This window comes from Eutrigla gurnardus (genome assembly GCF_963514095.1).
Source record: "Eutrigla gurnardus genome assembly, chromosome: 6".
Taxonomy (NCBI): Eukaryota; Metazoa; Chordata; class Actinopteri; order Perciformes; family Triglidae; genus Eutrigla; species Eutrigla gurnardus.
Window position 1 is genome coordinate 9,215,781 of NC_139920.1, and position 27,077 is coordinate 9,242,857.

At 42.3% G+C, this 27,077-nt stretch overlaps 1 protein-coding gene across 1 annotated transcript; it reads left to right on the forward strand.

Moving 5' to 3' along the window:
* The first annotated feature begins 16,079 nt into the window (after window positions 1-16,079).
* On the forward strand, window positions 16,080-26,684 carry lmo4b (LIM domain only 4b). The gene is made up of 5 exons (XM_084011224.1): window positions 16,080-16,562; window positions 18,115-18,355; window positions 22,692-22,788; window positions 23,373-23,528; window positions 25,751-26,684. The coding sequence occupies exons 2-5, from the start codon at window positions 18,120-18,122 to the stop codon at window positions 25,757-25,759; spliced, it is 498 nt and encodes a 165-aa protein (XP_083867350.1). The 5' UTR covers window positions 16,080-16,562; window positions 18,115-18,119; the 3' UTR covers window positions 25,760-26,684.
* The last annotated feature ends 393 nt before the right edge of the window (window positions 26,685-27,077 follow it).

Here is a 27,077-nt window from a genome sequence, read left to right on the forward strand (position 1 = left end):
ATCCGATCCCGCTATGATTCACAAAATGACTGGCACTTTGTATATCAGAGACACATTTTCTGAAGCTGTAGGAGAACAATGTTTATACTGGACCAAATCGTAAAAACAAACTGCTCAGTTTTCATCATCCAGCTAATTACCTGCAATTTACATGACCATAAATATTATTGATTGGGCCTTTTAGTCAAACAGAACCATTTCATCCTTATAGATTCAACCCAACCATGTTATTCCAAGGTATTTTTTTTATTCTTATTTTTTTTGCCTTTTTACTTGCAAGTCATTTGTTTTGGTAGTTTTAATCATACAAGCCTGTCTCCTTCTCCACGGAGAGGGAGGGTTATTGTTTTTGCTATTTCTGACGAGCTCCAACATCTTGAATACAAATTCACAACACAAAGGATGTTTTTCTTTGCACTCATTGATTTTCCTCAGAAGTGTTAAACTTGCCTCACTTATCTCCATCAAGACTCACACAGAAAACAGAATCTCCTTTCGGTGGCTAATTGCACTTTCTGACATGTCGTCTGATTTTTCCCATAAATCCGATGGAGCATACATGTTTTGATGTGACACAAAAAATAATAGTCCAAGCCCCCCCCCAGAGGATTCCCCTCCATTGGAGGGAAGAGGTGGAAGGGTGAATGTACACTGTTATCTGTTTTTCATCACAAGCTGTAAATGAGGCAGGGCAGCAGACCTTTGCAATGGTAAATAGGGTGTCTGATTGAAAGATTGGCCCACCTGGCTGTGACTGTCAGGAGGCCTCATCCGAACGCAGGCAACCACAAAGCTCAGCCGACGTCCTCCTGCACCCACTTCCCACTCTGTGGCGCCCAAATAGCCCAGGACGGGAGATTGCTTCAGAGCGCTGTGACCGGACCCTGGTAGAGGAACACTTATCTCTGGGTAATTAACCTCTGTGCACAATGAATAAAATGAGGGACAGCTCCATAATCTAAGGTCTGGCAAGCTCGCAGATTGCACAGCCACTCATATTATTCGCCAAGACCAACATGCAAAGATGACAAACACGTGAGGTTATCTTTGGCCTGTCTTGATTTAGAGTGGGAGCTGTTCAGATTTATTTTACAATGAATTATATTTTGTTTTAATTAGCGGGACACGCTAAGCACTCTATTAGTGGATCTGTCGTGTTCCCTTGGAAACATAAAATGAGGCCTTAAGGGAATTGAACCTGCAAGCTTGTTCTGAGTATAATGTCCACCAAGAAAATAATGCATATTAAATTTGACTTCTTCGGAAAGTGAGTGTTTTCGCAAAGTCACTCCATGTTTATGGATATTTAGAGATCTCCATAGTCTCTCGCCTTTGTGGAGGGTATAAGACTCCCCCGCTCTATTGTTGAGCTTTGTAATTGGCTGTGTGTTCTTGACAAAGGAGTCTCATGGAGGGACCCTGATGAGAAACTGCCCCAATCCAGCTCCTCTGTTTCTGGATGGGCTTAATTAGAATTGCTGCAAAGACCCTCCGGGCCAGACAGAGAGAGAGCCTATTTAATTTTCCTGTTGTCTTTTGTCATCCTCACATCATCTTCCCTAATTATTTCAGAGCCAAGGAAATCTGCTCGATGGATTGGGTAAGCGTGTGAAGAGGTCAATCTGGGAGATTACACAGAAATGGACCATTATGGGAAAGATGGAAAAGTTTGGTGAGCAAAAACATAAATTCCAACAAGGTATAGAATATACTGTATATGTGCAGAATAGAAGCATATCCATCTTGTATTAGCATACAACACGTGTATGGCTAGATCTACAGCTCAAAGTCCAACCAATAGAATTCATGCCATCAAAAAATGTGATTGCTTTTGATTTTAGGTGCTATACATGTTACATAACAATCAGTATACACATTACTAATCTTACTTACTAAGATATTTTTGAAACTTAATGAGTAACCATGAGCTAGTTTTAAATAGCTCATCATTATTAAGACATGAGGAAGGACACTTGGAAAATAATGCAGAACAGCTGCTGCGACACATTTCAGCGGACGCATCCTTCGGAGGCTGCATTTGAAGACCGAATGTCCCATATGCAGCCCAGAAATGCAGTCTTCCAACCGATGGATCATTTACAGCCCAACTTATCCCAAGGTCCATTACGTACCGGTGACAAATTAACTTTAATCAACATGGCGTCTGCGAGAGGATCAGCTGCAGGAGATGCGGCAGATTAAACTCTCTCAGCCTGAAATATATCATGAAGCATATCCTCTATCATAATATAAAATAAAAAGAATCAAATATGATCTCTGGCTCTAATTTAATCATATAACATGAGTTATCTCGTTTAGGCTTGGCAAAGGATAAGGGCGGGAACACCTGGTGATGAAAACAGGAAATCCTCCATAAAGGAGACTGCTCTGTTCGGCCTTGGTGGTCTTCAAAGGATCCAGCCTCTGCATTGGGACACAATGATTCTACAGTTCTACAGAACACAGAGCTTGTTTAGTAAAACTGTACACAGGAAGACAAATCCAGTCACATACATCGGCATATGGAGCGACAACGTGCGCTGGTATAAAAAGCCCCTAATGGTGCAATTTGGATGACATAACTTCCCATTTAATGCAAGGTGTGAAAGAGGCCACGGTGCCATTATTGTAGCCAATAAGACCCATTCAGAGAAACAGTTGGCTGGAGCCGTTAATCACTTGACATAAATAGCCTTAACAGTAACAATTTCCCTGTGGAATTTGACATGTAAAGTCAATCACTCCTGAACATTCTGCCTGTGCACTGTAAGCTATTTAGCAGGGATGCTGCGCTGTATGAGGGTGATAGGAGTAATCAAGGAGGGGAGGGGGCTTCTCCATAGGAAGTTCCTGCAAACAGAGTGCACCCACTTTTTAAACCCCATTTGTCTTGTTAATGCTCCCCTCTGATTACCTGATTGCACTGGATGACTGTGGAGAAATCTGATTGCGTAAAATTATATAGAGCAAACTTTTGATTGGGGAGGGATCTGGCGAGCTTGCTGCCACCATTGACAGACTTTGTGAAATCTGGCCTCGCTGATTTGAAATCAGCTAAGTGTCACGTCCTGTAATTGTAATCAGAACTTAATTTTTTTTTTTTTTATCCCCGTTTCCTTTCATGGCACAACTTTTCTCACGCAAACTTTTCACTTTTCAAGCTCCAACAATAGTGCAGCCACTTTCCACGTACAATAACCAGATACACTCATTCATTTTCAGATTGACTCCTACACGGGTCAATGTTGATGTTGCATAGCTCAATCTTAAACATCGCACATGATGGATTCATTAGCTTCGTCTCCGCTGTACCACACTGCTTTAGTGGTTACTAGATGTTCCTGGCAATTCTCTTCATTGTGAACCATTAATCAAAACCTGAATCTCCTTATTGCCCTTCTATCATCCGGATCAAAAACTGTTTCAACGTCAGGAATGGAAATGAATGGAGAGATGCCATCTTTATTCATCGCAGTTGAATCATATGCTATGGGATCTATGGAACAGCATTTTGTTAATACGTTTATTCAAAACTTCAAAATATGAAATCAAAAGCTCTGTGTCTTTTGGTCTTAATTAATGTTATCACTCCTCAATCATAGATGTAATACACATTTTAGTCATAACATGTTACAACACCATTCATTCATTGATTTATTCACTCACAAGGCAAGAAAAATAAATGTATAATCAGTATGAGTGGTTTGTTGAAGGCCAAACTAAATATTTTCCTTTATTAGATTATGAATTGAAGGTAAATTAAAGTCTGGTTTATTTTTTTCCAATGTAATGCTGGTGACCTTTCAATGATTGGAACACAATCATAAGCATTCGGATATCCATACTTCACAACATTGCATACTCCTCATTAATTAACTTCCTATTGATCGCTGACCTCGCCACTTCAACTTATTTCCATTTCACACTTCAGCTTACAATTCAGTCAATTTGTGTTCCGGCAAAACGCAGTGCATGAGTACGAGAAAGTGTTAAGGGCAAGTAGATGAGAATCTAACATCATTATGTTAAGAATAATGTAAGGTTAGCCAGACTTATCTCCCATTTGGAGATTTAAATTCCTTCTTTCCATTAAAACTTTTGTTGATAATAGATTTTTCAGAAATTCAAAGTGCAGGCTTTAGACTTGAGCTCAAGGACCCACCCACCCAGCAGGCTCAAGAGGCTGGAGGACGTTACAAATTCTTTGCACGGCTGACACTGGCTGCGTTTGTTAACTCATGATCAGAGCTCGGTTTCCAAGCTTTAACTTACATTAAAGCAGAAATCTGGGAAATACATTGATTTTCAGCTAATGATGCGTATACAGTATGTATAGAAATCTCACCCTAAGGAGTCACATCAAATAAATTAACATCAACTTAAAATCAATCAAAAAATCTAATCATAAATGTTTTGATCCTTTTTCCACATAAACATCATGAAGAAAAGGGAGATCATGAACTATTCATGTGTTTAAAAACAATGGAAATTTTGAGTGAATGCATCAAATACTATTTTATCATGACAGTCACTGAATAAGTAGTTTATAGTAGAGGAGCTGAGAAAAGATTTGAATCGGCGAAGCAGTTGGTAATTTACTCCTCTATAAGTCATTCTAGCCGTTAGCATCCTGGTAACTGATAAAGACACCTTTCCCATGTGGGATTGAAATTGCAATTCACAGGAAGCGTTACATGTACTATACTGGACATGATGCGGACGATAAAAGCCGGTGCATGCTTGCAGAGTTGCCACTCCAGCCACCAGTTACAATATTACAAATATTTTCAACTTTTCAAAGCTGCGGTGCGGGACAAGATGTGTGTTCATGTTTGTGAGTTGGGTACGAGTTCATAAGAGAGTTGTTGCTGAAGGTCTGTGACTGGTGTGTTGTGTTGTCGGGTGCTGTCTGGCTCAGTGACACCGTCCGCTCTGCCTGTGATGGAACTCTGACGTTACTGCTCTTTTTGATGTAAATGCTGCCCCTGGGAAAAGCACTGAGAAGACATAACATCAAATTCTACTCCTATGCAGATGATACTCAAATCTACTCACAAACTTCCCCCATCAAACACCTGGCATCATCCCGGCCACCAAATGTCTGGATGACATCCATCACTGGATGAGCAACAACTCCCTGCAGCTAAATGGCAGCAAATCAGAAGCCATTCTCATTGGCACTCCCATCAGACAAAAAAGGCTGGTATCACTCACATCAGCATCACCCCATCCCTCTCTACAAACGTGGACTCATCACTGTCCTATGATGGCCACATTAAGTCTGTCTTTCAAACCTCATGGAACATTTCAAGATTCAGACCGACCCTGGGAAAAGTCTTCATCAGCTCACACATTGACTATTGCAATTCCAGCAGGCCTACCAACCAAATCCATCCACAGGATATACAAGATGTCCAAAACAATGCTGTCTGATACTCACCACAACACAGAAATCACATTGATCACATTTACAGGAGAAATGTAGTCGACAAAAAATAGTTTTAAATTATTTTTTTAATTTAATTTCAGATCCTGAAATAACGCCGCATCCATAATGATTTTAAACCAAATCCAAAACACAATCTTTTCTTCAACCTAACCAAATAATTTTGTTGCCTAAACATGCAGGCGCACTGATCGCTAATGTTGCTAGACAAGTGTAGGAAAACACACAGTAAAAGTAAAATTTTGTCAAATATCTTACAGATATATTGCACATATTTATTTTATAACTATAAAAATATTGACTATTGTAACATTAACATGACATCCGTACCATAAGTATTGAACCTTAGTCTTGCAAATAAATGAAAAAGACAACTTTCCATTTCTAAAGGAGGGCAGCTCATTGAGGGCGGATGTTTTGCAGAAATTCTTGAAATGCCAAAAAGGTGATAAAGCTGCTTGCTGTGAGTCCCAAACTATTCTGCGGACACTGTGGCAGCATGTGCAATTTCCTGTATTTAGGATGGAGTTAGCTAAGGCTTACACAAAGTCGCAGCCTCAGAGCCTTTAATCTGGATTGTTCACACCTTAAAGTCAAACATCTTTGTCGAGTAGATTGCAGTGTAGTGGGAGGCATATGGAGGAGCACAAAATTGTGATTTGTTTTTGTCCAGTGTGCCTCTTCAGGTATTGCTAATGTGACAGTCTGCACGGAGGAAGCACCATTATGAACTCAACAACTCCTCAACATTTTGGACCATCTCCATGCAGCATTCTTTTTGGCTCCTGAGCCTCCAGCCACCTGCACAACTTGTAATAAAACTGTCACAAATGAATGAAAGTCGGGCTGAGAGAGGGTGGGGGGGTGGTGGGGGGGTTAACACAGATGTCCAAATAAAGTGTGAATGATTCATTTTGCCAAGATTAGTGGCATTCTCCGGCAGAAACTTTCCCATGGCAAAGGAACTCCGCTGCTTTCATTACTGCCCCCGGATTGTCATCATAAATTGATTTTCTCTCTGAAAGACAAATTAAATTGCATATGAAATACAACAGAAAGAACAAGAACGTGTCTGTTTCTCCATTTTCTTCCACAGCTCCCATTCCCTCCCTTCTCTTTGTTGTCCCCCTTTTTGTCAATTTCCCATGTCTCTCACATCTAAGTGATCCAGAGTGTTCAAACTTAAATTAAGATCTCTGGCAAGATAAACAGTTAAAACCAGTTCCCATAGTTACGGCTCACACAGCATGGTGATTGCATTATAATCCGACAGCAATCAACTCTAAATGAAACAGGGATGATAAGGGTGCTATTTTCTGTGTGTGTGTGTGTGTGTGTGCGCGAGTGCTTGAATGTAGCTTATTTCTTTCCTTTGTTCGACTTAGATTTTTATTACCTTCCAATCAGGTCAGCTCAAAAGCAAAGGCTTTTTGGACAAACATGGCCATGATGTGGGCAGAATGAGATTTCGACACTAAAGCAAGGCCTCGGTGAAGGGCCTTCTGCTGTTATGGAAAATTCAGTGTCGCCTGAAAACTCAGAAAATGCTTCAAATAACACTAGTGAAATTGAGTTTACCCTTGAATTTAAAGCAGTGTCTGATTCTACATTCCCTTTAGTAAAGAAATAAACAAAAATTCACATGTTATCAATCTGGACCTGCTAATATATTGTTTCGCAAATACCCAATGACTCTATTTGTCCAAAATGATGTAGTCAGTTTAATGTGTTGATGAAAAAATATGTATTTATGTTTGTTGCTAAGCCCCACTCCCCGCTGCTGCCCCGCCAAGCTGTCAGCCATGGAGCCCACACTGTCACGAACTGCACTCCATGAAGAAACATTATTTCATTTTTTTTAAATGACGGATATATCCAGGATGTCAAAATAATTAAGCAGTAAAAAAAGGGTGAAAAGAGAAAGATAGAAGTGAAAGCCACAGATCTCAGTTTAAAAGTGAACCACCATTACCTGGTGGTTGAGAAATCAAGGGCATTAAGGAACAACACTGTTCCTGTAAAGGCGGGTTAGTTACAATCATTCAAAAGCAAGGCCAGCACATACACCTTCAGTAGCTAGCATAGCATCAAAGTGCTAATGTTAGCGCCAAAAGTTTTTTGTACAAATATAATGTTATAGAAGCATATGAAGAAAATCTGAAAGTCTAGTCTACAGAGCAGAATCAGATAGTTGTTGGATTCTGATTCTACGATTGGCCAGTCTGCATGGGTGGGCCTTAGCAAAGGTTCAATGCTTTTCTATGGTTAGTCCAGGTGTTCATCACATTTAAAGTGAAAGAAAGTATTAGTCCAGCTGTTTTAAGGCCACGTTCAGACTGACTTTAGCCCTGCATGAGAAAGAAATTCAGCCGGCTCATTCCTTTGAATGAGGCCAGTGCGTTGACACAGCTGTGGTACCAACGTACCTCAGCAAAGTCAAATCACAAAGGTGGATTACTTTGTAATGTCAGCGTCGTATTTTGACCTCACAATCATAGCAACACAAAGTCAAATAGTTGTCACCATAATAATGTAAGAGGATATAATCCTGATAAGCTTCATGAGTCGATCATATTTAATTGTTTCACTGGTAACTGAAGTATGTAAGTAAGTACATAATGACCACCGGAGGCCATGGTATTTGTATTGTTTTAAAGCCCAGGCACAAAGGGAGTTATGCTCCCTTAAAACTCTGCTCCTGAACTGCCTGAAACTCCTCAATTGAACAATAAAAAAAGCATAAAGCTGATTTCAGCTGGTCACTCCAACAACACTGGTGCAAACAGGTATGAAGCCATGGAAGTAGGAAAGCGAAAGGCGAAGGTTACATGGCAAACATGTGTTTACTACTTCTGGCTTTTCACCAGCCCACAAATACCCACAAGTCCTTCAAACTAAATGAGAATGTTAATTGACCAAAGTTATGGCTTGGTTAGTTTTAGGGCAAAGAAGGTGAAAAATGTGCACGAAAATAGACCATGTAAAAAACATTGCATTATTTTAAGAATGTCGTTATTGTTTGTTAAAGCAGAAAACCACTTGGTTGAGTTTAAGAATGTGTTTTGTACTTGGTCACAGTCGTTATTTGCAGAATCTTAAATGCTTTATGACAGTTAAATATGCGCTTTAAGAATATGAACAAACAACAAATGCTGTATTGTTTTCTGGAAGAATAGAGCCAGACTTCTAAAAAACACATTAAAACATTTTCCCAACAGATCTTAAAGAAAATTTGTTCTGAAATGTTCATGCAAACCAAAGCCATTACTTTCAAATTCATACTTTTCTAATTATAGTACTTGTGTTCTTGGTCTGTTATCTTGACAAATCCTGAAGCTCAACCTTATGCTGGACCACCGTCGAGTTTCCACTCTCCACCAGCAGTTTGTCAGGGCCTCAACACTGAACAGGGAGGCTTTCCTGTTCATTCTTCCATGTCTGAGACTCGGTGTCTCTGTGGGAAGAATGCTGCTCATCTGAGATGTCTGCAGGTTGTCAGAGTGAGAGGGAGAGCAGCGAGGGGAAAGTGAAGCCCGAGGCAGCTCCAAGACAAACAAGAGAGGCATCTGTGAGTGGGAGCCATCATCAGTCATCCTAAAGAAATTATCCCTTTCGCCGTGTGCCACTGATCAACAAGGAGCTGCGTGCTCAGACCGTGGCCTCCGTGCAAAAAGACAAAACCCTCTTTGATTATTGGCTTGTTTTAAAGGGAGCAGATATCACCATGTCTTAACACAAGTTCTGAAAGAAGGCCATTTGTGAAATAAGCAAAGAAACAACATCATCTCCCACGTTGTGCTGCGTATTGTTTCCCAGCGACTGTATGCACAGAATGCAGCACGTCGCTGTAAATAAAAAAAGGAAAAGAGGAGTCATTCAGCAAAGTGGGGTTAGAGCCAAATGAAATATGCTCCCAATTATGGCAATGGGTGTAAGAAGCTAATAAAGTGAATGTCCCTACAAGACACTGAACCCTAATGGATCCCAACTAATTTGCTTTGACTGATGAATTTCCCTCTCCAGTTGTGTGGGGTTGAATAATTATGAAATTTATCACAAGACATCGGGACTCATTAAGGATTCATGACATTTCATTAAAGCAATGTTGTTAGAGGCAGCACATGGTGTTCTGTTTGTGTTTGTACGTGTGCACACGCAGAGAGTCTGAGATAGTGTGTAGAAGCAATTATCCAACGATTAAAGCACTTAACGGAAGGGCTGTTTTTGCTTCTCAGTCATTTAGTTTCTGAATTCCATCATTTCACGTCTTTTTCTTTTTTCTATCGCTGAGATGTTTTCTCGCTCTGTTGTGCACAATCATTACTGTGAAGGGCTTCTTGTGTGTTTGAAATTGTGCACCCTGATCCATCGAAAAACCTACAAAAAACATAACATTTATATGAAAATGTCAGGACAGACTTTGGGTGCATTATAGGGCTAGCTTGAAAGGAGACGTTTTCTTCTGGAGCCCAACTCCTGTACCGACACCAGCTTAATATAGTTGACGCGGAGAAACAAAAGTCCCTGAATGGTATGAAAAGACACCTTTCCATCCAATGTTAGCACCTAATTGCATAACGCTACCATTCTAATGCTTCAGACGGGCCAAACTACACCGACACGTAAAAGTGAAAATGAAATAACGTAAACACTACTTGGTTAGGTTTTTTCATGAAGAGACTGTAGTTTGGGTTAAAATAAGTATGCTTATTAACGCAGCTTATGTAACTTGGCGTTTTGTGAGGTATGTAACAAAATTACAATGAAACAAGTCAATGTTGAATTTAGGTTCATACAGGATATGAACAGTGGTCTCCTCAATGAAAGTCCTTTGTTTTCACCCACCCATGTGGACTCTGTTGCTATTGTTACTACTTAGCATCATTATAGCCTTAGCGCCCGTCATAATTACGGCCACTAGAGGTCAGCACCATCTTCTTGTGTTTGTATCACTTTCAACCATGTGAATAGAAGATAACGGCTTTCTGAACTACTAGTAGATGTAGCGGGTCCCTTCTAACCCACATCTATGAGGCTGATAGCTGCTGATAATGTTCATTCAAACAGCTGGCAACATTTGTCACAAACCTAAACTAAAACGCCCCATAATATTGAAGAAAGAAACAGATATAGACGTCAATCCTCTGATGATTACCCCATATGAGGGCTAATCATTGGTGAGTAGATTGTAACTCTTCCAACTGGACAATTTTTTTCCCTTTATTTGCTTTTTGACACAAATCTTGTCATTTGCTTATATATAGATACTAGAGCTCAATCCTGTTGCACCAATGATAACGTCCAAAAATCACATCTAGCCCCACACTGCAGTGATGTGCTAGGTAAAAACATGTGAAAAAGATGTATATAATAAAGCTATTACTTTGATCAGATGGAAGATGATAATAAAACCAGGACTTTTTGGCCTGGTGGTATTAAAATTGCCTTTAAATTGCATGGATAACTTGTTTGCAAACAGTTGCCTATTTACACATTCAGTAGACAAAGAGAAATATATTAGCATTCATTTAGAATACTTTTAGTAATGTAAGTCCAGTATTCATATTCCTTCAGCTCTTTTTTAGTTTCCACTAACTCCTGAGGGAAATGTCTGGCTCCTAAACGTTGGACTGTGTGTTTGTCTGAAATTTGGTGCCGGGCAGGAAATGTACGGTGGATTTAACAGGGTTTCTTTTTTGCCGAAAATAGCTGCCTGCTGTGGCAAAGGACTGAACCAAAATAGTAAAGTTATGGGTTGTATAACCAAGACAAAGAGCTGGATGCTAAAATGGCTGATGGGTTCAACACTATGAGTGATAGCTTTCGTGTTACACCCTGTTCTATAGATATATCTATAACTGTTTTTTTATAAGAAGTAACTGCCCTTCAATTCACATTGATCATTCTTGTTACGTGCAAGTTTAACAACTGAAATACACTGTTTAAATAAGACGCCTTTAGAAGTGTTTTTAGATGTATTTTTGAACTTCGGAGAGAGCCAAGCTCCTGCTGTTTCCATCTGTTTCCAGTCTTTATGCTAAGCTTGGCCAAAGATGTCCTGACTTCAGCTGTGCATTAAACACACGGCTATAAAAATGAATATGAATCTTCTCATCTCAGAAAGAAAGCAAAAGAGCTTGAATGAAAAATGCCTCTTTGACCCTTTTAGATCTCGTCATATTGTACTTATGTAACAATATATGCCAAAAGAAATTACAAAAAAAATAAATAAACGTCTTTGTATTTTCATATTAAAATCAACTATCTCTTGCTTACATCTGCTAGCACCAACCAGTTTCAACCATTACTATCATGACATCCATCCATCAATCAAGCTGCAGCTTTGGCTCTGCACAGAGCATGAGAAGGTTATGAGCTAATCTTTAGAAAGATCAAATCAAATTCCTCCCAATGTTACGTCCGTCCTGCCGATCCCGTTTCACTGGGAAATACGTCACCATACGGGAGATAAAGATACTCTGGAAATGACGTTTCAGCTTCACTTTAAGACCAAGAATGACTTGTAATACTATTACTTGCTCTCTCCTGGCTAATTTGTATTGCGTGCATAAGACTTGTGTCTCGAACATAAACCATAAACATAAGCTGTTCTCAATTCAAACATCACTTCATCTCTTGATCTCCAGACCACCGCATTAGTCCCGACACAGTCGTTGCTCTGCTTGTGAAATCATCCACACGGGATCGGAAGAAAGCCACGGGCATACAGGGGCTATTTATTGAGTTGTTGATTTCCATTCACTTAAGCTCACTTGTTCCCTGTTTAATTACAAAACAATAAATGAGCAAGATCAATGCCACCAAGTAAATGAAGAGACATATTTCGAGAGGGGAAAATTGAGCAAATCACTTCTGGCTGCCTCATTGTTTCGTGACCCAAGTGGAGCTGGAACCACATGGGAAAGTGGCAGGAGTACAGAGAGCATACCACAAGAGAAGGCAACACGGCCACGAACTCAGATTGAAGGGTTTGATTACACTAATTTAGTCATTCTGAATGTGCTTATTTTCATGCCATTTCCACTACACATCACATCCCGCTGGCGTGTATTGATTTGCCATGTATCCAACCCAATGTGGTCTTGTAGCGTCCACCATGTTCTTCTCTGGTTGTTTTCAAATTTACCAAGACACTTTAATTTAAAACAGGTTCAGTTAAGTTGAATGGAACCTCTGTCCAAATTGCAAAATTCTTTAAAGAAATATAAATTGCTCAATGCTTTCTTGACAAGTTACCAAGAGTTAGATGAGAGGATCGATACCACTCTCGTGTCTGTACAGTAAGAATCAAGCTACCGCCAGTGGATGGCTAACTTAGCTTAGCACGACAGGATGAAATCAGCCAGTCTGCCTCCCTCCAAAGGTAACAAAATCTCTATTGTTTGTTTACTCCGTAAAAAATCCTGAAATGTAACCAGGCAGCAACATCTGAGTCTGAAAATGTAAACCCTTGCTAAAATGCCTTCAACTTGCATTCTCTATACTGGCCATCAGGGGGCGACTCCTGGTTGTAAAAAGAAGTCTTTATAGAAGTCTGTGAGAAAATGTATTTATTATCTCAGTGAACATTGTAAAAATGAGTTTATGGCGACAATCTCTAGTTTCAAGTCTTCTTCAATAAAGCATGATGTTCATTTAGTAAATGATGGTCCATTTAGCCTTCGGAGCTGCATTTGAAGACCGAATGTGTCACAGCAGCTACGACAAGGTGTTGGTGCAGCCAAGAAATGCAGCCTTCTTCTCCCAGATTTGGAAAATCCAACTGATGGATCCTCCAACTTAACCCAAGATTCAGTGCGCACCGGTGACAATTGGATTGTAACCATACTGAAATATCATGGTGCATATCCTCCATCAGAATGTAGAAATTATATAATAAAAAAGTACATATTGTATTAATTATGAAAATAATTGTAATTGTCAAAAATTAAAGGAATCAAATATCTCAGGATCAATTTTAATCATATTACTTTAGTTACCTCTTTTACGAACCGTCGCTGGTTGATAGGCAATGGGAGCTGCAAAGGTGACACAAACAGGAAATCCTCTGTATGACGTCTCATTTAAAACGCTGAGTGGTTCGGCCTTCTGAATTGGGACACAGCTTATGAGTGCAACCTTTGGTCAGAGCCAAGCTAATGCTAAGCTAGGCTAACCTAATGTCCTGATTTCAACACACAGGCATGAAATTCATATCGAAAAAGCTGTTTCCCCAACTTTCCCCCCCAATCTGGCCATTTACAAACAGTGCTTCTGATCTCCTCATCTTACTCTAAGGGAAGAAGGCAAAGTGTATTTTCCAAAACATCGAACTATTCCTGATGTGTTTTCAGGTAAATAGCCGGTTACTCATTTAGGAGATTTAATTTGGAGATCTTTCTGTCGAGTCCGCCATGGAGTGAGCCCTCTCTATCTGGAGATTATCTGAACCCTAATCTCCCCTCATCAGTTGGCTCAGAGAACAGAATATCATTCTCTCTAAAAGACAACACACTCATGCTAGAGTGTGATGCTATTTCACAAACAGGAGACGAGGCCGCTCTTTGCCAGTAAACAAAGAAAAATGTGATCTCGTGAAACGAGTGCGAGACAGCAAGCTCTGGTGACCTGCCTGTTGTTTGGTTTGAAGATTGCCTGCGGTGTGTAAACTTGCAGATTGAAACCGGCCTCTCCGTGGCTCAGTGTCATGTTAATAGAACATAACACAGAGCGAATCCCAGCCTGAAGTTAACCACCACGTTGAATGTGACTCTCTTGCTTTTTCCCACAGGGCGAGCGGCTTCATTACTGAGCGCCGTGGTCTCCTTTTCATCTCGGTGAGATCACCCCTGTGGGGAGTATCAACACCGCCAGCCACGTCCGACGCTCTCTTGTCCCTGTTCAAACATTAGAATAGAGTTGCGCCACATTGTTGTGTGACGCTGGGGTTTTTTTTTTAATCTGGTGTGCTTCATAATGCAGCTGGGAAACTGCCACAGGACTGAAGGATCTCAGCGGAGCAGGAGATGATCAATTTCTGCGGGGGACCCTCCCCCCTTTTCCCTCCTCATCTCCAAACCCTCTCCCCCACACGCAGCTCCCTGACCCCTCCACCTCCTCCTCACTTCGACTCGCCATAATCATTTTTGCAAAAGAGCTCCATAAAAAGAACACGCAGTGTAATTTCTCTTGCCCAGTTATGAAAAGCTCATTAAAATGGGCCTGGAACAAACAAAGCTTTTCCTGTGAGGCCCCTTTTCAAATTCGTTTCATAATTTCCCTCTGTTTTAATCATTTATATCAATTAATCATTCCTTGGTGGAAAAGATATTCTTCGCCCTCTTCTGTGGTTTTTGTTCTAGCGAGTGAACGGCTTGATGAGGACGTCAAGAGAATGTGGCTCAAACCAAGGTGAAGTAGCATCGGCTTTGCCAAAGGGAAATCAGCTTGATGCAGCACAATCTCTTTGGAGCTGCAGGGATAATTAAACAATTACAGTTAAGAAAAAGATCATCTTTATACATCTGATGTCTTTCTAATGAAGCCAGGGGCGTCTTATAATGAAGTTGTTTTGTCATGTAAAATCGGGGAACTCAGTGAATCTCAAACAACTTTTCTCCGAGGCAACTTTCGTCCAATAGCAACACTTTTTCCTGAGTTTAACTGAAGACGTCACTTGTTTTTCCACAGAGCCATTCCAGGCTGCTACGCTGCAGCACTTCGGCTCTTATTTTGCTGAAAGGTGGATGTAAAAGAGGAGGAATTCCTTTCTCCTTCGACACGTCAGCACTGCATTATTGTTATTAAAAGGTGTTGCAATTGCTTCCAGTTCGTCTCGCCTTTGAAGTCTCACGTGATGGAAACTAAAACTGTAGGATTGAATTCATTAAAGGATCCCAGCCAAATGCGAGGCCTTGCAGATTAGCCTTAATAGGTGTTGAAACCAATGACCCGAGGCTTAAGGAGGTTGGACACGACAGCAGGCCTTGCGATTACTTTAAGGGACAGACGATGGCGCCACTGCGCAGCTATCGGGTCTGGATATTTCCCAGAGGTTGGAGTCACCCTCGGTAAACTAAGTAGTTATTGAATGTCAACTAATTAAAGTCGGACGTGAGATGAATGCAGCTTACTGGGTGCTGCCATGCGGATACTTTTTAGGCAAATGGTCCAAGAAACCAGTCAAAAAGGAGATGCGTCGGCTTTATTCGGATAATATGCATCCGATCACTCCCTTTACGAGCATTATAGACAAATAAATCACACAATGTAGGCCTATTTGTGCAGCTAATTAAAGCAGTCACGCACACAGAGGACCGCTCCAGGACCAGGTTTTCCTCGGTGCCCTGCAGCCTCTCCTCTCCTCTCGTCTCCCCGTCAATGTTTTCAAGTGTCACACATTTCGACACTCGTCTTTTGGCCGTTTCTCTCGCACCTCTCCGGTCCATCTCTCCACTCACTCACCCCCCCAGTTTCCATCCTTCCTCTGCGTGTCCGAGTCAATCTCACCTCCCTCCCGATTGGCTGGCTTTGTTATTCCCGTTAAATGGGCTGCGCGCCGATTGGCTGCGGCGCCACCGTCGTCACGCGGCTAAAAGGGGTTTTTACTGGAGGTTTCTTCCTGTCAGCGACACATGTAGACCGAGCAGCTAACGGGACCCAGCGAGCAGACCGGAGGACGCTCAATTACAGCCCGTGTGCCACTCTCCTCATTTCTTCGCCCAGTTTATTTTTGTTGTTGTTCTTGTGCTCACACACGCACTTCTCGCGGAGGGGACGTGACGGTCTGCGTAGACCTGTAATTACGTCTCGCAATGGACTCCTTTTGTTCGGGCGAAAAACCGAGCAGTAAAGCAGCGACAGTGAGACGGGAGCCGTCCAGTGGAAATACTATCTGATAACTCCATTTGCCTCGCGCTCCGCCTGCGCGAACATCCGAGCTCGAGGACCGCTGTCGCGCGGAGCGAGAGGCCGACCGCGCGCGCGAGACGTGTAACGTTATCCGCTTTTACCTGTACTTTTTTTTTTCGGGAGAGGGGGGTGGACTGCTGTAGCCTACCTGTTCATCCACGTACCCTGCAGGTCATTAACTTTACCGCCATTACTCTTAAACGAGGTAGGTGCCCGCTGACATCACACTTGTGTTGCATGGTTTCTTGTTCCTTCTACTTGTGAGCCAGTTTCCTGCTGTCATTCTTCCAGGAATGCTAGCGGTGATATCTGATCGCCCGTGTTAGTCCTACAACTTCTCCTAATCCCCTCGTCCGCCGCTCAATAACGCGATGCTACACGTCTTTTTATTTTCCGTTAAAAAGCAGCAGGACCTTTTTAGCACATGGCTGCCTTTTTCCTCCCTCTCTCCCTCTCTCATTTCTCCCTCTCCCTCTCTTTCCATGACTTGGTCTCTGCGCCCAAATTGCCTGCCCGTGTAATTACTTGAGTTAGCCCATTTAAGTTAAAAGCCACCCCTCCTCCTCTTCCCCTCCTGTCCCCTCCATCTCTCAGCGGAAAGAGAAAAAAAGAAAAGAAAAAAAAAAGAAAAGTCCTCCCTGAATGAAACTTGACGATGGTCCGTCTTGTTTATCCAGGGAGTCACTTTCAGGTCGGCTTTTTGATGCATCTCCCTTTAGATTTAATCAGCACTAAGGTAAGCTGTGGTTTGTCCCTAAGAGCCATCGCTAATGGGCTTACTGAATGCTTTTCTGTGTGCACCTCCCCTCCTCCCCCTCCTCCCCAACTCTAATTAGCCTACCTGCCTTTCAACAAAGATTTGGCTTTATCCAGGCATGTAGTCTGCCTGACCAAATTGGAGAGGATTACATTTGGAAGCACCCACATTAATTTTGAGGGTGAAACAAATGCCTGTATTGCATCAGATTAGAGCACTTAGCATCATTACAGCAGGCCTGTGGTATATCAGGCATGCGTGTGTGTGTTAAATGTTGCTCTTTAGCTGCAAGTCCATCGCTCAGGTCAAAGGGCCTGCAGGCATCAAGTGGTGGTAAACACAGAGCCAAGCTGTTTCACATGTCGGTTTCAAGCCAATTCTGTTTCGGCCCAGTCATACAGTATTCCTTTGTGTTTTTGTGTGTTTTTTATGCGCCCATAACCACCACCTCCCAGCTATTCAAGCTGCAGCATAGGGAGGAATTGTGTGGTGAAGTATTGTGCTATTTAGAATTTCTTAGGACGGCTCAACAAAAGGCCATGCTGCATAATTGTTCCTTTGGCTCCCGGGGTTAACAGTTAGCAGACATTCATCATAAGAGGTCCAATGAAGCACCAGAACGGGGATGGACCAGAGATCAAGGGCAGATTGGTTCACTAAATGACTCGCAGCTCTCTTGTAGCAGAACAGGACTGGGAACTGTTCCCCTTTATGAGATCAGCTATTGTGTTTTGGTTTGCAGTCTGCAGCCATGCACGGACCACGCTGATGGAACAAGATGTTCAAGCGGCTGCGGGACTTTCACATTTGATCATCAGCAAATTCACTTGTGGCGTGTGGCACACATGATCCCGTTACCCCGTTGTTTAGGATCCCTCATCAGCCTGTGACCCAGTTGTATACAAAACAAAACTTGCCTGGTAAAAGTGCGGACAGCAACTTTCTGGTGCGACTTGTCGCTAATGTCAGATCCTCCGTGTGTGTGTGTGTGTGCTTTCAGGGACAATGGTGAATCCCGGAGGCAGCAGCCAGCCACCGCCGGTGGGCACCGGTTCTCTGTCCTGGAAGCGGTGCGCGGGGTGCGGGGGCAAAATCGCAGATCGTTTCCTGCTGTACACCATGGACAGCTACTGGCACAGCCGATGCCTCAAGTGTTCCTGCTGCCAGGCCCAGCTGGGCGAGATCGGCACGTCGTGCTACACGAAAAGCGGCATGATCCTCTGCAGAAACGACTATATCAGGTGAGAAAGAGCATGTTTTATTTAGATCAGGACTCATTTTTCAGATTTCTAATATTACAGTATTTAATTATTTTCACATCTTTTGAGGATTTGTTTTTAAGAGTTTTGTTTTTCTCAGAAACTAAAATACTTTTAAAAAGTCCTGGAGTATATTAAGAAACGGTATTGAGTTAAGTCATAAACGGATGAAAATGGGGCTCGTCATGCAATGATGATGAACGAGGTTGGACGCATTCCTGCAGAACATGTGTGTCATATTGTCCAAACATCACCAGTTCATTAAAGTGTCCTGGTAGAAGTCTCCCCGGTCTACCCTGAATGAGGTCAGACACGCTGGCACGCTGACAGCACAGAGTACTTCTGCAGTCCATCTGCATGTCCTGTTTGCTGTTCATGGTCAACTGAAGGACAAAAACATGTATGTTTGCTCTGGGAGACGTATGCACTTTGTTCGTGTTGTGCACAGACTATCATGTTGTTTTTTTATATCAAGAGAAAAGCAGCATTTAATTAGCAAAGAGAGCCTTTTTAAATATTCTAGTAGGTGTCCCGGACACCCAACCAGAGCTTATTGATGACACGTTGTGGTAATGTAGAGCAGTCTGATGAGGCGGCTCAAGGCACGGTTTACTGAAAGTTCACATACTTTCTTGAATCACCCTGGAGCTCCAGAATGGTATTGATTTTAGCCCCGTTAATGAACTGTTTTGACTATTATTCTCCAACACTTAGGTTCACATTTATAGCGATGCATGTTTTTAGTAGAACTGCTCCGTTTTCAGAGTGCAGCTTCTATTGCATTAATCTAAAATATGGCTTTGCACTGCAGTCAACATGAACATGCAACACTGTCATTAAATCTGCACGAATAATTCAAAATCTAAAGTGCGCCTGTACGCTCTCACACCCACCTCATAAAAAGGATGAGGAAGTCAATGGGATACTTCATTCATAATGGGACTATAACGTAATTAAAATTGGAAGAGGGGGGGGATGTGGATCCACCTTTCCACTTGTAATGAGAGCATGCTCGGTGCAAGAGCTAAAACGCATATTATGGAACCACGAGATCTCTGTAGAGATAAAGATAGGAGCGGGGGAAAAACATCTGACAGTGAGTCTACACAATTAAATGCTTTAATTATAGTCCCCCTCCATTTCCTTTAGTCCTGATGGGTTTTATCTAATGAGATCTGGTCCCTGGCTTGTATCCGCTCCCAATGACGTGTCCGAAATGAATGAGAGCCACACTGCAAACAAAACATTTAATTAACCAAATTGGCTTTTGAGAGAGAGCAAGAGAGAAAGACAGATAGAGAAGAGGGATTATTGCGAAGGCCGTTTGCCGCTGTTTTTTTCTCTCTCTCTCCCCCTCATCTTAAAGGGCCAGACTCATTTTTGTAACAGACTGCTATACTGCCCACACGACATACATCAAGCTCCGAACTTATATTAATACAGCTGATAAGGAAAGGCGCGTCTGATTGATCAGGAGTCGTCGCATCGCGGCTATAATGGGATGTACTGGCCTGGGATGAAAACCACCTCCCATCAATCAACTACACCATCTCTGCTTTTCATGCCGGGCTGCCACCAAAAGCTTGAATGTCAAACTTTAAGCCCGAGTTGGGTTTGCTGTGGGGATCGTGTTGTTTTAAGCTAGAGGTGAAACTATTTCTGTGGGCTGCTGGTCGAGGAGGAATTAATTTACATGTGGCTGCTGGATTCAGTGAGAACGCTGTCCCCTTAATTGAATAAGCCTAGGTAATTAAATGGCACTTTTCCAATAGAACGTGTGAGGTAAATCTAATAGTTGGTTATTTAATATCACTTTGAAGTCTGCCCACTCAAGCACTATGACAGCACAAGAGAATGTGAACTATTAAGCCAGGGAAAAAAAACGGGATCTCAGAAATTAATTAAATCGCATGCAATTTAGGGGAAACGTTTATCTTGATTTGTCATAACAGAATTAATTCAAGGCCTTCAATTCACTTGGGGCCAGATCTGTTACTCTGAATTAACCAAGTGTAATTTGGCTGATCCCCCCCCCTCCACCCCCACACCTCACTATTCCCCCCCTGTTCCCAAAACACATGCACATACACAACGCAGATCCACGCGCCCTCCCTCATCCTCGCAATCTCCTCACCCCACCCCACCCCGGCCCCTCCACCCTTTTCTCTAATGCAGCTCTTGCCATTATGCAAAGCCCCGCTTCAGTATCAATATGGCCTAGTGCTTTTAAGGTGCTTTGGCTGCTGATGTAGAGAGGCATTTTTAATGGACTGTGTTGCAGAAATCATTGTTGTGGGGTAATTTTACCCTACTCAAAGGCCTTGGTGAATGAGGTCTGCATTTACCAGACAGCCGAGCAGCAAGCCATGCTATATTTCACCTGGCAGTCAGTGCTGAAATGAAATCCAATAGGCATTTCCTATATAGACAACAGACAGCTCAAAATGTGTTTTTGTGTGTTATTTAATTTAGTCAAACACGTTGGTCGTAGCAAAGTTGGATGCAAGGGGGGAAGAAAACGGATAAATCAAGATGAAGCCATCCTCCAGAAACGTAGTTAGAAGGGGGAAAAAAGCTGAAACCAGATGTGTCACTGCAATTAAAGAGTCCCTTGGCCTTAATTATAGTGACCTGGGGTGTCTACTTCACCTCAGCGCTGTAGGTCACTGGCAGAGGAGGCCATTAGAGCCCAAGTTCAAACCGATATAGCAGCTTAATTTAGCACCTAAAGGCTTTGGCTCCTTAAATCAAATACTATCAAGAGCTATCCCCTGATAAAATAATTAACCTGGTGTGAGTTCCACACTGCGGTGAAATATAAAAGGCGGTGGTGAAACTGTTTGCCTTTGTTTCAAGTCTCCTCGAAAGCTTTCCCACAGCAGAAACTCCTCAGGGAAGAAATTCAACATGAACACAATTCAATTTGAGCAAAGTTTGAATTTTATAACGAGCCGGATTTGATTTGTTTTTACGGGAGAAGTGTGTTTTTGCTTCTCCACAGATTGCACGGGAGTCTTAAAGCAAGGCCTATATGTCCATTCCCACCATCGTGTTTGTCCCAGTGAAAGCAGAGAATTGGCAGTGTTGTGATGACAGTCTCCAGTTAATTAGTTTCTGAAATTGAGTTTTGATGGAGCCTTTCCAAATGATGCTAAGACAAAATTTGCTTCTGCCGAGGCTGTCTTATTGAAAGCCATTTCTGTGTCCCTTTGCAAAGAGCTCTGGCTTGTTTGTTCGTCAATATATCTAACAACGGCTCGGGGTATGGTCGGGATGGTAGAGGCATTTATTCGTTCACTCCGTCTCAGCATGAATTTGTTAAATACTTTTCAAAAATTATCCTCAAGAAGGTTTGAACAGAGGGAAAAAAAATAATTTTTACAACCCTCTCTCACTGTTGTTTTGTTTTCATGTTAATTCTTTTTTTGAGCCAAACAACTTTATCTGAAGCACACACACTAATGTCAACCACTCCCCCCTATCCCTTTCTTTCTCCATCCCTCTCTCTCCCCTTCTCTGCGGAGCATGTCAGATGCCGTGGTCTTATTTGATTGCTTAGGAAAAGTGCAGTGATAGAGCAAACACCCGGTGAGATATGATGACAAATGGGTCCAGATCCCAGTAAATTACTTTCTGCTCAAATCGAAATTTCATTCAGTTTGCTGCTCACCGAGATGAAGTAATCTAAATTGTGGACTCAGAAGGAAGATAGAAGGGAAGCTGGAGCAAGCATTTCATTATCAAGAGGCAGAGGGAGAGAGAGGGAGAGAGGGAGAAGGTTAGGGACGAAAGAGATGAGCAGAAGCAAATCTAAAGTGTTGACACCATGATTGAAAAGGTTAACCCATGCACATTATATATCAACGCGAGTAGCTACTGGCTTCTAATGGAAACACGGCACTGACGGAGCATTCACAGGAGTCCTAATGGCAAAAGCGCTATGTCTCCGCCTGGATGTACAATCAAATCCTCTTAGGTTCTGATTGCTTATGTTCCAGGTTATTATTAGGTTGCAAAAAAATGTGCTCTAAAAGTATTATGCAGTTTCAGTGCTGGATGCTTGTGAAGAGCACCGAGCTGGAGGAGACATTTCTCCATCGATAGCGTGATGATTTTCTATTTCTTCATTCCGTTACACTCTGTTTTTCCTTCAAGTTAGGTTGTGAATAGTGAGTTTAGCACTGAACGTGGTTTCCATTTAGTCACTCGTGAGTGGAAGTGTGGATGCCATAGTGCATTGCACAAGGCCAAATCTATGACAATGTCTACAGAGGGTTCATAGTAACATTTGCTCTCCTCCTCCTCCTCTTTCTCTCAGGTTATTTGGGAACAGTGGAGCTTGCAGCGCTTGTGGTCAGTCCATTCCAGCCAGTGAGCTGGTGATGAGGGCGCAGGGCAACGTGTACCACCTCAAGGTAAAACTCTCCTCCACCACACACCCTTTAGAAGACTGAAGTCTTACAGCGAGAAATAAATACTGAATTCAATTGATTTTATGGCGTTTTCAGATGGAGACGTCTTGTATGGTCAGTAAATGTTGAAAAGCTTGTTGTCGTTGAATTTGAAGATAGCAGCTTTTCCGTGCTATTTCCCACGAAGAGCAGGGTTAATGATAGTTGGAAGCAATTAATTAAAAGTGTTTAAAACGATGACCAAAACATTAAAGGGAAAAGTTTTGTTTTAAAGGAGTAATCATTGTACTTGCAGCGACTGAAACAGACAGGGAAATAATTAAATCGCTGAAGGGCCAAAACAATTGGTTGGGGAACCAGTCAATAGAACACCAACACACATTTGATCGCAGTCTGTTTGGATTAATCGTTGAGTCAGTTAGTCAAGAAAAAGCCCAAACTGCTGTTTATTAGCTGCATCCATATTTTCACCTTCAACCCCCGCTGACAGCGTCGTGTAGGAGTGTGTCTGTCTCTAAGGTGACGTTATGGGATTGAACACTACCTTGTGGTCCTGGTTGTGAACGGTTCTCTCTGGTCCCTTGCAGTGTTTCACATGTTCCACCTGCCGGAACCGGCTCGTCCCCGGGGATCGGTTCCACTACATCAACGGCAGCCTGTTCTGCGAACACGACAGACCCACGGCACTCATCAACGGCCATTTGAGTTCACTGCAGACAAACCCACTACTGCCCGACCAGAAGGTAAGACCCCCCTTCTCTACGCACCGGTGACGCATGACGGCGGCTGCCTGATGATGGAGGACGCTCCGGCCTTCTTTGTGGTCACCTTTCCAAGTATTAAAACGAGCTTGATAACTTCAGAGTAAAGGACAAGTCGGCAGAGCTCGTCATCAGTCAGCCGGAGTCATTAACGGGAAAAGAAAAAAAAACATCTGTAATTTTCACGGCAACATTTTTCACCCCGTTTACATTGATGTCGTCGATTCGGCTTCACTGCGAGGCATGCAGCAGATACTAAATCTTACAGAGCAGAGATGAATTTTATTTTTAGACAGCCAATGGATTTTTCCATCATTCTTGTTTGGAGGACACGCACTCGGAAAATCTGTATTAACCGTCAGCACAAAACATGTGAAAATGATTTTTTTTTGTCCTGCTGTCCCCACACTCTGTTTGTTAGACGCAGATACATATTTGACTCATGTTGGATTTATTTGCTGTCCATCGCCACGCTCCCGACTGTGCTGAAAAATAGCACACGCTGCCATTAATAGTGTTTAAAACGGCATTTGACTACTGTATCAACACGACTGGGCTCACCTGGCCTAAGTTATCACTCCAAGGCCAAAAATATGTATCCGGCGCCCGAGGTTGAACACAGACGGCAAGCTGCAGAAGCCACTCTATCATGAAAGCTGTCATCATGGCTTTCCCTGATTTGATCTTGAGGCCTCCAGTGAAAGCAAAACAGAAGGCCTAATCATATACTAAGGATAACTTCATTCTTCAGGATAGCTTCATTCTGCCCGCAGGAGATATAATCATTTTTGCCTCACAACAAGGAGCTTTATTGATACCTTGTCTGCACACAGAGATATGGGGAGGGGGGGGTGGGGGGTTTCAGAGTGTGTCAGTCTGACTGAAAGAGGAATTATATTGTTGGGAGCATGCATTTCACCTTGAGTGGTTTTGTGAGTAGAGGAGAGGTAGGACTCCATTAAGCCCCCCCACTTCCCTCCCCCCCCCCCCCTCCCTCCATGTCACGGGCCTTTTAAGGGCTTGTCACTTCTACAAATCAGCTCTTAGAGCTCTTAGAGCTTCTCACATTTAAATTGAAAGCCGTTGCATTATCTAGCTTAATTTTAAATGTCTGTTTAAGTCCTTACTCCCACCCCCAATGCCTCTTGCAGTGTGGCTGCTGTAGTAAATATGAGGCCTCATTGTTTATTTATGCGCTAACATCAATTGTAGTGAAAACTGCTGAATTATTGATGCTAAAATGCAATCTGAATATTGGCCATGGTGCTTTAATTATAGCAGAGAGAGAATTATTAAATAAACAGAGAGGCATCGCTCAGTGGGAGCAGTCTCAGGATGCTTTGGTTATCTCCGTGAGTGAAACGAGGGGAATTAGCCCGCTGCTGAAGCACTCCATCACACAAACGCTCTCATTTCTTTTGCTAAAACAGAATTTGGACGGCTTGAAATAACATAGACTTGCGCGAGGATAACAACTCTCCGAATCAATAGAACTCATGTATCCTCAACAGCGCAACTCGGATTGGATTTAGCAACACGGAGCGGGTTTAGCAGAGAGCAAATGAAGCAGTCACCGGCACTCATACGGAAACACGGGGTTATCTGCTGACCATTGTTGTGATTATGTGCGATTTTGCCGACACAATTGGTGTGCTCCGCGTTCACGGCGGAGGACATTTGATGCTCATTTATTAAGCTTTCTTCCTAGCTTCTTCCTAATCTCTTTGTTCAGAACAGACAAATTACCTCTCTCATACGGAGCTGCTTTGACCCAGGGGAGCGAGACCCTCCCAGCGTCAGTCACTTTAATTAGCCCCCAAGTAGGAGTTTGCAATTACCAATAGACTGAAGCCCTCCTAGTGATTTGAGGGATGAAGGGAAAAGTAAATCGCCTCTAAGAATCATAAAGAAGAAAAAGAGGAGAGGAGAAAAAAAAAATGTTTTTGGTGTCACAGGCCTGAACACCTCCTGCAGTTATGTTGGGGCATGGTTATAATTATACCAAAGAGAATCGCTTCATGGATGCACTTTTAAGTTAATGCAAAGTAAATGGGACACCAGATGGGTTTCAAAGGCTGGTTGATCAATAAATTAAACAGTGGAGCTGGTGGAAGGTTGATTTATCAGGGTGAAACATTTATTGAGCTGCTACAGTTAATGATGGCCCACATTTTTAAAATGTTTTTCTCTCTCTCACTACTCAGGTGTGTTAGGCGGGAGCCCAGCAGGAAGCAGGATGTGTGCCTTCATTTTAGCCCTTACTCATCATCACCCGAGACAGCGTGGATCAGCAGCACCCCGGCCTTTTAGCTGTGCTCCCAGGCCCTTCGCCCCAAAGGAATCCTCCGCCCATTTTACCCCAGATTTTGATTTCTGCAACCCGTTCCCAACACTCAACCTTCAATCTTGGCTTTTCCCCAAATATGTGTGGATACTTGCACTTAATGCACCTGAATCGGGACGCTGAGGACTCCATGACCTTGGAATAAAAAAAATAAATAAAAAAAGGAGACCGATCAGAATCCAAGGGGACTCTTCAGGAGGAGAAAATTAAATAACACAAGCGGATGTTGTGACTGAGGCGAGGGGAAGAGAAAAAGACTAATGATGTTAAAGCGATGCAGGCTTTTCAACGCTGCATATTTGTTCACAGACATTTTGGGGGGACCTTTTCTTTTTTCCTCTCTTCCTTTTCTATCTTCATTTCCCAACAACATGGTGTTTCCACTTTATATATTTTAAGTGTTGTCAAAGGGGAATGTGTTTTTCTTTTTTTGTTCTGTTTTCCGTTGGTGGTATATATAGAAAAAGATGGGATTTAAAAAAAAAATCTGTGGCTTTTTGTGAAAAACAAATCATGAACACTTTCTTGGTGTATTTGTAAAACTACCATGTATGTACAGTATGCATGTAAATGTCGTTGTCCAGGCGTGGCTACAGTACATCCGATCCCTCGAACCCCGACCCCCGAACCCCGAACCCATGGCAAACGGAAGAAATTTGCTCATAGTCAGTAATGTAGAGTTCATCAACAACATATAAATGCTGAATGAAAGAGAAATTTATTTGTGATATTTTTCCGAGACATTTGCTCCAGTATGGTGTATTTAATTAATAAAAAATATTGAAGATTTAAAAGCCTCCTTAAATTCATTGTAAAGCTTCTGAATCTGCACTCCAAGTTAGTTTGCTGAGCTCGGCTTTATAGATTTGGTCATTATTAGCGCTGAGAACTCCGCTTCACACACAAGTTCAATTCATCAAGTGCCCAGGAATTTATCTTTCACACAAAAGCCTGATAACAATGCATGACTTGTCTTCCTTTCCATTGAAAATCATCTAATGAAGATCCTCCAGCGCTGCCGTTCCACTCCTAGCCGAGCAATCATCAAGGTGCATGATGAGCGTCTAACTGAAAATGGATAAACATGTATCCTGTTCAAATGGCCGTTTGCTATTCATCACTCTTAATACCTGACAGAAGTAGAGGAAAATGTCCCTTCTGAAGATTCAATTACTGCAGGGAGGGAG